The sequence below is a fragment of the Pipra filicauda genome, unplaced genomic scaffold (genome assembly GCF_003945595.2).
Source record: "Pipra filicauda isolate LSUMZ 115617 unplaced genomic scaffold, ASM394559v2 scaffold7_size6619720_pilon, whole genome shotgun sequence".
Classification (NCBI taxonomy): Eukaryota; Metazoa; Chordata; class Aves; order Passeriformes; family Pipridae; genus Pipra; species Pipra filicauda.
The window spans coordinates 1,729,128-1,742,585 of NW_024104976.1; the positions used below are offsets into that span (position 1 = coordinate 1,729,128).

At 40.4% G+C, this 13,458-nt stretch overlaps 1 protein-coding gene across 6 annotated transcripts in view; it reads left to right on the plus strand.

Annotated features, from left to right (window-relative positions):
• FBN1 (fibrillin 1) overlaps positions 1 to 13,458 on the plus strand; it is a 148,613-nt gene that overhangs the window by 126,366 nt on the left and 8,789 nt on the right. For 3 of the 6 annotated variants that reach the window (XM_039390052.1, XM_039390053.1, XM_027732057.2), the window contains exons 46-61: positions 113 to 238; positions 1,000 to 1,116; positions 1,502 to 1,630; positions 1,896 to 2,015; positions 2,447 to 2,572; positions 4,528 to 4,677; positions 6,092 to 6,157; positions 6,861 to 6,977; positions 7,337 to 7,456; positions 9,094 to 9,216; positions 9,642 to 9,773; positions 10,393 to 10,518; positions 11,073 to 11,279; positions 11,844 to 11,969; positions 12,187 to 12,309; positions 13,226 to 13,342. In XM_039390052.1, coding sequence (XP_039245986.1) covers positions 113 to 238; positions 1,000 to 1,116; positions 1,502 to 1,630; positions 1,896 to 2,015; positions 2,447 to 2,572; positions 4,528 to 4,677; positions 6,092 to 6,157; positions 6,861 to 6,977; positions 7,337 to 7,456; positions 9,094 to 9,216; positions 9,642 to 9,773; positions 10,393 to 10,518; positions 11,073 to 11,279; positions 11,844 to 11,969; positions 12,187 to 12,309; positions 13,226 to 13,342 — 2,025 coding nt within the window. Of the gene's footprint in view, positions 1 to 112; positions 239 to 999; positions 1,117 to 1,501; positions 1,631 to 1,895; positions 2,016 to 2,446; positions 2,573 to 4,527; positions 4,678 to 6,091; positions 6,158 to 6,860; positions 6,978 to 7,336; positions 7,457 to 9,093; positions 9,217 to 9,641; positions 9,774 to 10,392; positions 10,519 to 10,905; positions 11,280 to 11,843; positions 11,970 to 12,186; positions 12,310 to 13,225; positions 13,343 to 13,458 lie in introns of those variants that run through there. The other 3 variants (XR_003542735.2, XR_005566766.1, XM_027732058.2) reach the window with 3 other exon arrangements.

Here is a 13,458-nt window from a genome sequence, read left to right on the forward strand (position 1 = left end):
ATACTGTTTTAAATTGGACTGTGCTCTGGATACTCTCTTGGTTGCTGCTAATGTATCTTACCAGCCTTGCAGTTTAGGGGCTTTAACTTTCAGTGCATCTCTTTGTTTTCAGATCGGAATGAATGCCAAGAAATTCCCAATATCTGCAGCCACGGGCAGTGTATTGACACTGTTGGAAGTTTCTACTGCATTTGTCACAATGGATTCAAGACCAATGATGACAGAACAATGTGTATAGGCAAGTATATCAAATTAAGCTGTACTTAGGTTTCTGTTAAGATAATTACTAAGCCTGTAATAAGGAGTTACACTACAATAACTGAGATTGTGAGCCATTTACTGCCAGGCAAAGGTGCAAAACCACCCTAACTGGCCACTGGAGGTGTTAAGAAGCTGATAATGAATGAAAAATATCTCATTAAAGTAGAATTAACCTTTGAAATTGCATATCCTGTCAGTGAACTGCTAATGGTTTCATTTTTGAGGAAAATATTTCATTCTTAGAATTTTCTAGAGCATCTTGTCTCATTTATTGCTTTAGGCAAGGAATTTAATAGATTAATATTGTAATGTTGTACAGACTACTTGTTCATAGAGTAGATAAAGGGTAAATTTCTTGCCAGAAAAATGCCCTTCTTAGAAAGAGTCATCTTCGTAAAGAAGGAAATTTTGTGGTTAACCCCATCACAGCTGTTAGTCATCTGTTCTGAGAAAGCTGAGATTTCAAAATGCTTATGATTAAAGTTAGCTTAGACTTCATTTGGGAAGGGTGATATAGGAACCACATTAAGGTAAATGATTGTTCACCCTTGATTATTTTTGTAGATGTTTATGTCAAGTGTGTAAACCCATGTAAAAATCTTCCTTTTGGGAGGTACAACAATCTTTTCCCTTCTATTCACCCTGTTGACAGTGGATTATTTCTCTTTCCTGCCCAATAGCTACAGACTTTCCCCATCAGTGATTAAAATTCTTGCTGCTTGTTTTCCTCTTTTGTAGATATTAATGAGTGTGAGAGAGATGCCTGTGGCAACGGGACCTGCAGAAACACCATTGGCTCCTTCAACTGCCGCTGCAATTTGGGGTTCATCCTCTCCCACAACAATGACTGCATAGGTGAGGAGTGCTGAGACCAGGCACATGTTCCTAAGACTTTCTGCTCCTAATAGAAGTACCATAAGTACCATCTTCTGTCTTGCATGATCTGCATGATTAAAGACAAAACCCAATTTCTTCGGTCTCAGAAGACCTCTTTGGTTATGCTCTCCTCACTTTTCTAGAGCCACTCAAATGTTGGTGTGTGATATTGGGCCATTTGGTTTTCTACTCCTGCTTTGACAATTTCGTGACACAGACTAGTAGTGGTATTTTCCCCTCACTTGCCTTTGACACAGGGGATTCTCTGTGTTATCAGTTCCTCTGTCAATATAGTGAAAACTGAAATATCACCTATCACTTGTTACTGGTGTTTCTTACATATCTTTCAATGTTATTTTTTTAGATGTGGACGAGTGTGCAAGTGGAAATGGAATGCTCTGCAGGAATGGTCAGTGTGTGAACACCATTGGGTCCTTCCAGTGTCTCTGCAATGATGGCTATGAGGTGGCTCTGGATGGAAGGACTTGCATTGGTGAGTGCTTTCTTTTAGGGTAAAAAAACGTGCAGCAAAGCTTGAGGAGATATGCTTAGTAAAACAGTAGGTCAGAGAGAACTGTCACACTGTCATCATTGTATGGAGCAGAGGAAAAGAATGACAGGAGGATGAGAAGAGGACTTCTCTCCTGCTCCTGGGAAGTTCCACTTTCAGTTTGATGGAATCAAAGTTAAAGCAGCCTCAGCCAGAGATTTGAGATAACAGCAATTATCTTAAATAAATTATCTTTCTTTTCTTTCAGATGTCAATGAGTGTGCACTGGATCCTGGAAAATGTGCACCAGGCACATGTCAGAACTTGGATGGCTCTTTCAGATGTATCTGTCCTCCTGGATATATCCTGCAGAATGACAAATGTGAAGGTGTGTACAGAACAATCCCTCTTCTGTCCCTTTCCTAGCTGCTCACAGTTGTTACCAATTTCCTCTGCATCTAAACATGAGCAATGTTTAGTCTTTTGTGGCAGTGTACAGTTCTAAACTGTAGCCACTACTAAGTCCCTCACTTCCCATAAGAAGTATCACCAACATTTGTTTGAACCAGAATTACCTGATCTGAACCCAAGAAAAATGTAATTCCAGGCTATTTGCCTGATGGTACATTGCTAAAGTTTGCCCACTGTATGAAGATTTTACACCTGGATTTCTAATTCCTCTTTCTGTCTCTTTTTGTTTGGCCTTTTTGTTTGTCAAGTCTGATAGATGTCAGTGATGATGTAAGGTTGCATTTCATGTGGTACAGCTGCCAGTGTAAATATTTTTATTTCTCATCTCTTTAATTACTTTTCTTCCAGACATTGATGAGTGTGTGGAACAGCCAGAAATTTGTGCCCTGGGCACATGCAGCAACACTCCAGGCAGTTTCAAATGTCTGTGTCCGGAAGGCTTTGTATTGTCTTCCACAGGAAGGCGATGCCAAGGTAGGTTCATTCCTATTTTCTGGCATTTCAAAATTTGTGTGCTGCTTCAGAAAAGCCTTATTAGTGGGCTGTTTCTAATATAGCAAGGAGACTCTGGACTCGAACAGTGTTTTTCATAGGGAAAACATGATAATTCTGTAGCTGGGGCCAGGTTCTGTCTTGCCCTAACATCTGTTTGTCATTAAACAGAACATTGCAATAAAAAGGGGCGAAGATAATGTTCAATGCACCAGGTTAAGTGAGGAAATTATGTTGCCCTGCAGTCCTTTCTTGCACCCCTGGAAGAAACGTTGAGGATACTTGGCCTCTGTATAGACAGTAACATGACACAGAAATAGAGCATGAACACAGGCAGGAGCCTAAGGGCAGAATTTCTGGTTACTGGGCTGTCCTTAGCACTTACCGTATTCACCATAGCACTTGTTATGTGCTATTCCTCTCCACAAATGTGTGGGTGGAAAAAATTTGGAAACAATGTTGTGAGGACAATAAGCACCCATCTGCTTAGAAAAGTCTGAAGTGTCTTTTGGCTTCCAGATTAGTGCACACACTGTTCAGAGCCTAAACATGGGCACTAAGACAGACCAGATGCTAAAAGCTGAGCATGTAGTAAAGAAAAGCCACAGGTTAGTTTATTTTGTGTATAAAGAACAAGCACAACAGATTAGGGAGTGAGTTACTTTAAAGGCCTTGAAAATTATTAAATAAATACAGCATTAAATGTCCTATACACAGTGTGCACAGTGGGAACCACTGATGAGTAAGACCTTTATAAGGACCTCTGTAGTTTTGCTTGGCACAGAACAGTGATGCTTGTTGACACCATAGCGAGTTCTTCACTTCACAGTGGGCTAAATGAAATTGTGGTTTTGGTAAAAATGAAACCAACCTGCAGTAAACATTCATCCAAGTCTCCAAACCACCATGCAGTTTGGCACAGTTACTTCACTCAACTTCAAGAAAGCAGCATGGATGTTTTAGCTGTGCTTATGTAGCTTGCATAAATGAAGTTTCTTCAGTGTGAGGGTGTCATTTTCTTCAGGTAAGGAGAAAAAAATCACAAAAACTCCAAAATCATAAAAAAGAATGTAACCTAGTCTAACACAGACCACTGTTTCACATATAATGTCAGAGGAAAATGCACACTTGTGTGTGAACTTCAGGTGGGCTTCTCTCCATCCCCTGAAGCAGACTGGTTCTTTTCAGGTATCTCAGGCCAAACAAAGTTTTGTTTCAAACTTCCCATTACCTCGGACTTTAGTAAAACCTGGACATTGCCCACCACTGATGCTGCACTGGAAAACTGGATGAGCAGCTGCTTCCATAACTGCCCTGTTGCTGTCCCCCTGCCAGTGCAGGCAGCTGCCAGCTCTCTGCCTGCTGAATGCTTGTGGTCTGTGATCTCAGCTCAGCTCCAGGATCCTGGTTACCCAGCTTCAGGGCACACAATACAGTGCTACTGAGACAGTTTGCTTTGTTTGTACCTCCAGGAGGAATGAGGAAGGAAAGCACCATTGCAAATTGCCTCTCGTTTTAACACTACACAATATTGTCATTGCAAGTTAATTAAAATGTCTTGATTCAAGTGATTCTTACTAATAATAGAATATAAATAAATTGAGGCAATATTCAGTTTTTACAAAGAGGAATGAGGATAAGAGGAGAGTACAACTCTTCCATTTCTGCTGGACAAAAGAGAAAAACCCTTCCTTTTCCATGACTCTCTGCCCTCTTTCAGGACACTCTACCCCATAGCTTTCCTTTACTGAGGTAGGAAGCTTCCCTCCTTCTTCAGGTCTTCCACAGTCAGACAATAATGATCCCTATTTATAGACATAGATGGAAGTTGGGTGTTTTGGTGGGGGTTTTTCAGCTAATTTTGCAATTAACACCTCTAAGTGAAAATTGTGCCAAGTCACCCTAACTGCTCATAACAAGTTTTTTTCTCTGTGCAGATCTGAGAGTAAGTTACTGCTTTACCAAGTTTGAAGATGGAAAATGTTCTGTGCCGAAGTCCCGAAACCACTCCAAACAAGAGTGTTGCTGTGCCTTAAAGGGGCAGGGATGGGGAGATCCCTGCGAGCTCTGCCCAGAGGAAGCAGATGGTGAGTTATTGACCATACTGTCATAAAAGCTCTCAGAACTGAAAAGAGATTGGGATTCTTATAAGAAGGACTTTTGAAAAATAATTCCCCAGAGGTGTTTAACCTTAACAATTATTCTTGCTCTCTGTAAAGTAGATGCCATTGCAGTCTCAAAAACATGTTCCTTGGATAGTCAGTTCTCGAGTATGTTCCTTGTTTGCTTGTAGATTTGTTACTGTGTTGGGGTGCTGACTGTTTTGCTGGGGAGGTGTCACATGTGGAAAGCTGAAAGCAGTGAGTAGGCCCTTGGTAGGCTGTGAGTGGCAATACCTGCAAGACACAAATGGAATTCATCTAATTGTAAATAGGTACAGAAAGAGGTTCTACAAACATGAAATCTAATTAAAAAAAAAATCAATGCAAACGGTTAAATTAGATCCATGTCTGAATTTTGTTATTAAAAAATGTAAATGTGCAAACTTATCAATGTGAATGATTGCAAATGATTTGCAATGATTGCAAATGAATTGCAATGATTGCAAAAATAGCAGAGAATGACAAAACGCAGGCCTTGAGGAAGGAAAGCCTCCCTGGACTGTTGCTAAAGAAACAGTTTACTTTGTTAGTATCCTTTATAAGACTGAGTAAGTCGGCATCAAGCAAGTCAACAGGCCTCTGTACCATCCTGGTGCAATTTGCTGAATGGACTTTAATTCCTGCTGACAAATGCGGTTTAACAGCACTACTGGTTTCAGCAATACATGATGGCAGTTCATTTCATTAATAAGTCATGGAGATGTTTTGCAGACAATCCTCACAGAAGCCAAGGATAGAAAAGAGAATTAGATGTGCCAGTTGCAATATTCCTAGGCCTGTTGCCTGTGCATGTTTCATTCTGCTGACATGGATCATATGAACTGAAGCCGGTTGGAAAAGCACAATATATGTCACAGCATTTTCTTGAAGCATCAGCACATACATTTTTCAATATATTTTGCACAGTCCAAACTCTTCTCAAAGGATCAAGGCCCTTTTCAAAAAGACACAGCTTTAAGATAGCTGAGTCTGGATTAAATTGTGTCTTCAGAAAATGTAGGAAATCTTTCATTCACAACGGAAAAGAATGCAGTCAGTACTGTTGATACTTCTAAAATAGAAATACTGCATTACTTTGCTCCTTAATGAAGTAAGATAATGCTAATTATTCACAGAATTTTGCACATATGCACACAGGAGATCAGATGAAATGTAAAATGACCATATAGTTTTTGGATGAATATAAAATTAGAAGTTTATATATTTACACACTTTATTTCTGGACCTGAGCGTGAGGAGGATGAACTGGTAGCAGTGGTTACATGTGCAGCTCATAAGTGATGCTGATTGCCAAGATAGAATTTAACATATGGTCTGATTTTTATGGGTTTTTTTACAGAGGCATTCAGACAGATTTGTCCATTTGGAATTGGCATCCTTGTTGGACCTGGGGATGCAAGACTGGGTAAGTACCTGAACCGCGCAATGCTGTAGTTCCATCAGTGTGCCATTTTCTACCCATAAGTCATCCTCCCTTTCAACTGAGAATAACACCTTTGCAACAGTTTCCAAAAGCCATGAATTGTGGAAACTTCTGTACTACTTTTTTTTTTTCTCAATTTTTCCTACCAATTTCAAATTCAAGCTTGAATATCTCATGTCTCAGAAATCAAACTTCTTTTAGAGCTAGGAAACCTATGTAGGATCTAGAGGATGGATCATGTAGCCCACTTGTCTTTTCTTGTACAATATATGTAGCCTGTTTACAGTAAATGGTTTTAATCCTCCAGAAGTGCAAACCACAGTTTCCCAGATCCCTTCAGTACATTCTGTTCTCTCCCAAGACAAACAGCACTTCAGCCTTACTGGCAAAAGTTTGCATTTAAGGAGTGCTGGATGACTACTGCTTTTCATATCTGCTGCTCTCCCTATAGCCCCAGTCAGAGAGGTTTATATCTGACATTTAGGATCAGTTTCTTTTCTGTGTTGTGAAAGCTGGCCTGCAAAACAAATTCTGTGCCTTCATCCTAAGATATCAGAATTCAAATATTAGTATTTTTTGTGATCTCAGGAATATTTCTTGCCAGAACAACACTTGTTCTTTGAGAGAAGTTTAAAAGCACATGAAGTCAGTTGCACTTACTGTGTTGTTTATATTTCTGGTTAAGATGTGGATGAGTGCCTTGATCCAGATAACTGTAAATTTGGGCAGTGTATCAACACAGATGGGTCTTTCCGCTGTGAGTGTCCGTATGGTTACATCCTACAGGGAGCAGAATGTGTGGGTAAGTAGAGCTGTTTCATCTTCCATTTTAAAGGTTTTCCTGAATTGCTAAGTATGGCATTAAGGAGCAGTGAGGTTGTTTTACTCTAATGTTGTGGAGTCTCCGTCCCTGCTGGTGCTTAAAACCTGCCAGGGCAGGCCCTGAGCAATCTGCTCCCGGTTGGTCCTGCTCTGGCTGAGTGTTTGGCCCAGATAACCACTAGCAATCCCAAATTATGCTGGGAGTCCATGATTCTAATTCAGTAACTTAAGTGAATTCTTGGATTTTTTATTTTTCTGCTTGTACATCAACAACATAGATTTTATACCTTTTTGGTTGAGTAAAACCACTTATTCTTGTCTTGATCTAACTGCTTGCAGATACTGATGAATGTGCTGTTGGAAACCCATGTGGAAATGGAACCTGCAGGAATGTGGTGGGAGGTTTTGAATGCACCTGTGTTGAGGGCTTTGAGCCTGGGCCGATGATGACCTGTGAAGGTGAGACTCCTGTCTGTTAAGGGCTGTTGTTGTGTGCTGAAACAGGTCCCTAATTTTGAAAACAATTGAGGAGAGTAAAGCAGCTTTAAAACTAAAATATGGACACTGGGAACAATGCATCTTTATCTGAACCAGAAAAATGGGCTCCTCCTTCCTCTGTCCGCTGTGAACTGGAGTATGTTCTTCTAACTGGAGGTTGGGTGAACAGGCTTTTGTGTGGTGTCTGCTCAGGGGCTGCCCACAGAGGAGCATGTTGGGGTGCAGTCCCTCCAGAACAGTTCCTGGAAGGGCTGTGTACTGTGTGTGTGGGTTTTGCCTTCCTCCTTGAGTGGAGAGACTCCCTATGGGTGATGAAAATAGGAAATGGGCTGCCTGAGTTTGTTAGGGAAGAAACGGGGAACAAAACAGAAAACACAAATACAGTACCAGACAATGACCATGGTACCCCTAGGCTGAATATTTTCCATAGTGCTTTGGTGTCTCATTTCAAAAATTAAAATTTTTAAATGTACAAAGAAAAGAGAAGTAAGGAAGATCAGAGTTATAGAAGGGACAGTCAGAAAATAAGTTAAAATTTTTCAGTGTGGAAAATGTGGTTGAAGAGATATATGATTTAAATTTATGAAGCCACAAGTGGTAAAGGTACCAAAAATAGAGGGAACATGTTAGACAAACCAAAGCAAACATTTTTATATGCATGGTACGTACTTAAGCTGTGGAACTCTTTGCTGCAGAATATTAGTGAGGCCACAAGTATAAATTGACCTAGAAAGAAATTATACAAATTTGTGTGGGAATCCATCAGTGGAAATTAAGCTTGATAGTTTGGTTGTGGCATTTGGCTGTGGAAGTCCTCAAACTGAGAGGCTGTATCAGGGGAAAGATCTCTGTGTACATGGTATGAGGTTTTTTAATATTCATCCCCTCCTGTTAAAACCAGAGAGAGGAGAATGTCCTAGGACATTCTGACACTCTCTTCTGACTTGACACAGCTGTTCTTAAATTATCTGCCACAATCTATTTCTTTGCGAGCCCATACAAAAGAATGCTTCTATTTTTGCATCAAATTGCATTAGTTTTATATACAGTTAGAGCTTCATTCATTTCCCTGTGGAATGTTGGGTGAAAGCTCAAATTGCAGAGGAGGAGTTAGCAGAGTGCATAAACATCACTATATAGCAGTACTTACTCAAGTAGTCCAGACCATATGTAAATGCACTTCAAAATAATGTTTCTAGTAAGGATACTGTTTTATGGAATTTAGTTTATGAAGAAGCCGAATTAGTGAACGTAGAATTTAAAAAATAACCAATCATAAAAGCTGAACCTAGATGTGGAAAAGATACAGTTTTAAATGAGCCAGTATTTTGGCAACATGGATCTGGAAATTATTTCCATTGGCTGCTTGCTGTTGAACATATTGAAACTTCAGGTAGCTGTGCAAACATCCTGGTGTGTCTGGTGCCTGCTTCTACAGAAATCCATGAGTAGAACCGTGGATCCTCAGCTATTAAAATTTAGCTCTCAATAAACTGGGATCTGTGGTATTGCCTGTACTTAAAACCTGTGCACTCAAGTCTGCTGAGTTTTACACAAGTGTTTCACTTTCCCCATGGTCTTTGTCGCTCCAAATCCAGACGTCAACGAGTGCATCCAGAACCCTCTGCTCTGCGCCTTCCGCTGCGTGAACACTTTTGGATCCTACGAATGCAAGTGCCCCGGGGGGTACGTTCTGCGAGAGGACCGGAGAATGTGCAGAGGTAAAGCTCCTACCAGACTCTCACAGTTATGAGAGAATGATTTCAAGTTCCTGCAGGGGCGGGGCTCTGACTCACTGCACTATTGGGCCAGGGTTTTAATCCCAGGAAGTAACTGAGTCAGAAAGAATTTGGGATGAAATTCTATGGTTTGCATTATGCACTTGATTGTATTAGTCCTGTCCTGCCAGTAAACTTACACATCTGCCTAAGTGAGGTCATATCAGATGATGTGGTTTTGTCTTGCACTAAAAATGGGCATTTGGGAGAAATCAATTTGCTCAAGGCTCGTGTATTTTATGGTTAGTTTAGAACAATAAATGTATGTATAGGGTTTGATTACAATTGAGATTCCAAAGTCAGAATTTACTATTGTGAATTTCCAAGATCATCCCTCTGTATAATGAAGTCTAAACCTTGTGTTTTAGATCAGAATGAGTGTGAAGAAGGAATTCATGACTGTGACTCAAAACAGATGGAGTGCAAAAACCTAATTGGTACCTATATGTGTATCTGTGGACCTGGTTATCAGCGCAGACCAGATGGGGAAGGCTGTATAGGTAAGTGACACTGAAGTGTTGAAACTCCTGAAACACGCAATTCCTCAGCAAAGCTAAAAATTTTGGATTTAACAAAGTGTTAAGGAACTCAGGGGAAGGATTTCACAGCTACCTGTGTAATGGATCTACTGGTGCTGTACACATTTCGCTTTGCTGTTCAGGAGTGCACATGTGTGGGCAGAAGGTAGAAAATCTGGATGTGGGTGTCTTTACCATCAATTTATACTGCTGCTGCTGCATAGCTCTGAGGGAAGAAAGCAGAGATTTGGATCCATTGCTGTAGGCTTGTTTAGCTCTGTTAGCATGAATGAGAGTAGATCTGAATTGTTTTTAAACCATGGATGGCATTCAGAAGTGCCGCTGTAACTATGAAAAATTGTGAAAACCAGTGAGGAATATATTGCAGAGAAAATGTAGTAACAACATATATAGTATTGTGAGCTAGATGGTCATCTTTCCTCTGAAAATTGAATAAAAGAGACTTTTGAAATAAAAGAAAAAGAGAAAAAATGGAGGTTTAACCAGGCAGAATGCACAGCTCAAGAATTCTATAAAACCTCTCTAACCTGCATTATTCCAGAAATGGACTTGATTTTTGTCATGTAATTTCAAAAAATAGATGAGAATGAATGTCAGACCAAACCTGGGCTCTGTGAGAACGGCCGTTGTGTGAACACAGTGGGCAGTTACAGGTGTGAGTGCAACGAGGGATTCACCGTCAGCGATGCCCAGGACGAGTGCCTTGGTAAGTCCCACATTAACACCCCAATGAACTGTCACTTGGATAGCAGCAACTGGGGTTGAAATTAAACTTAGAAACGTACAATGAGAAAACAAACTGTTGAATTTACATGCCTTTGGGAAGGGGCCTTTGTATGTAGGGGTCCTCTTGCAAGTTCTTCCTTCCCATCCTCACCATATCCCTGCTTCAGTCAGTACCGTTGGGGTGACTTGCTATGAAAACTGACTGTTCCGTGGTTTCAGTCAGCCAGCCAGCTCTGACATTTCTCAGGTCCTGATTTTCAGCCAGTCCTTTTTCTCTGGGTTCAAACAGAAACATACATTTTTATAAGCATATTGTAATTTCTTCTCTTCCAACTTTTGCTAAATTTCCTGTCTTTGTTTCCCTTAGATGTCACGCTCTCTTTCTCACTGCTGATAGTCTTTCACTCTCAGTTCCACAGTCTCAGGGTGAAGTATGCCCTTTCTGTTATATTTCTGACTAAATTCCCAGTATCTCGTGACCCTCTGGAGGCTGTCACCGTTAGGATTCTCTGTGATGCACCATTTGTCTTCCAGACAACAGGGAAGGCTACTGCTTCATTGAAGTCTTACAAAGTATGTGTCAAATCGGATCAAGCAACAGGAACTCTGTCACCAAGTCTGAATGCTGCTGTGATGGAGGCCGAGGCTGGGGGCAAAACTGTGAGGTCTGTCCCTTCCCAGGCACCGTGGCCTTTAAGAAGCTTTGCCCTCATGGCCGAGGATACACGTCTAACGGAGCAGGTACTGACTTTTCTATTAAATGCTCTCTTAGACAATGCCAAATTAAGTGATAAATTATAAAGTATGTGAACAATGAGAGGTCCTAAATGTTTTGGATATCAGCTGAAATTTTCTGAGAGTTTTTGTGTTGAGAAACTCCAGTCCTTTGGGAGGAGAGTGCATGGCCAAAGTCCCTGGATGATGAGGCATCCATCCCATCTTGGCAGAGACTTACTTTGCATGCTGGTTGATTGACAGGCACTCAAATGGGAATTTGCACTCTCACATTTGGGTGTGTTGCAGGTACACCTTAAGAGCTATTTGTGTTCATGAAAGCAAAGTGATGTTTGATTTGTGGAGGCTAATAAATTATGAATTCCAGTTGTTTGCTTCCAGTTACAGCTTGTTCATTGCATTTGGAAGCTAGATTCCATGTTTTTCCACTTAATATTTCTCTATAATCTGTGCAGTATTTTATTATTTTATGTACAGTGTGGGTTTCTTTATGTCAGGTCACAAGAATCTGTTGGAGCTGTATAAAATCAGTTGTTGTTCCACTGAGAACTAACCCTCCTTTAATTGCAGATATTGATGAGTGCAAGGTCATTCACGATGTTTGCCGCAACGGGGAATGCATCAATGAGAGGGGATCTTACCGATGTCACTGCAACCTTGGCTATACTACAGATATAACTGGCACTCTCTGCATAGGTAGGTTTTTCATCATGGTGTTTGTATATGAAGTTTATTTCCAAGAGGTGACTGGAAGAGGGAACTAGAAAGATTTTGAAAAATGAGAAAATAAAATGTCATTTGTTGAAGTGCTTTGGGGATTTTTGTTTCCTTCTGATCTCTTCTGAATGTTTTGAAAAACATCATCACAGATCTTGGTTACCAGCACTGAGGTATCTGGTTTTGCTTCTCCTAGATCTGAATGAATGTAATGAGTCTCCAAAACCTTGCAATTTCATCTGCAAAAACACAGAGGGGAGCTACCAGTGTTCCTGTCCTAAAGGATACATTCTGCAAGAAGATGGGAGAAGCTGCAAAGGTAAAAATCAAGAACAGAATTAACTGCAGAAACTGTGTTTCACAGGCAAAAATGAATGCAAGGACATTTAAATGATGCAAATCTGTCTCCTTGATTCATGTGAATATTTCTACTGAAAACAGTGTAAGTGGTCTGCATAGGATAGAGCTGGTGTTTCAGTTAGCTCTTTGGTAATCTGGATGAACAGTAGATCCACAGGTATTTCTGCAGGATGATGGCAGCTATCTTAAAAGATTTTGTAGCCAATAGTGTATACATATGATTGTTCTTATTTTGGTAAGCATGTTGGTTTAAGCCATATTATTCAGTGATAAATGAATCATAATGGTGCAAAGATGAGTTTGGCTTGCAGTGCATTGTGCTCACCATCAACAGAATTTTTACCTACTGCTTCTGCAGTGTGCTGGATAAGGCACAGCAGTGCAGGAGAGATTTTGAAATGTTTATTAGAACTCCATATATTTATGTATCTTGGTAACAAAGATCTGACTGAATCCACACAAGTTAGAGCAGCAATTCTTAACTTGGCATGGAGACCAACAGTGAAATTTGTTGTTAGTGTTTCCATATTTCTTTTGGAGTAATAGTGTGCTTCAGTGCAAGGCCACTTTCCAGTCTGCCAGATCTTCTCATGAAGGTGGTGACTTACATAATAAATGTCTGCTCAGTCAATAAATGGTAACAAGAACTTTCAGACAGATGAGAGTGGTGTCTAAATCAGCATTGGCATGGACACTGGTGTAGCTCCAAAGTCCCATCCATTACATGTGAGGCTTCATGAGAGAAGAACTAGAAGCCAGCACGGAAAGTGAAATGTAGATTCCAAAGGCTTTATTTGCTATGTCATTTATTTGTAATCACTTCTTTCTGAGTCCAGGGAATGTAAGTGAAAGATGTTCTCTTGTTTTTTTTTCAGATCTTGATGAATGTGCAACAAAGCAGCACAACTGCCAGTTCCTTTGTGTCAACACCATTGGGGGGTTCACTTGCAAATGTCCTCCTGGATTCACTCAGCACCATACAGCCTGCATTGGTAGGTGATGGGGGAAGGTAGACAGATTTGGGATTTATTACTGACCCTTATTCCAGAAGCAAACTAGCAAGGAGGTAAAATCACCTTCCTGAGAAACCAAATGGAAAAATAGGCCA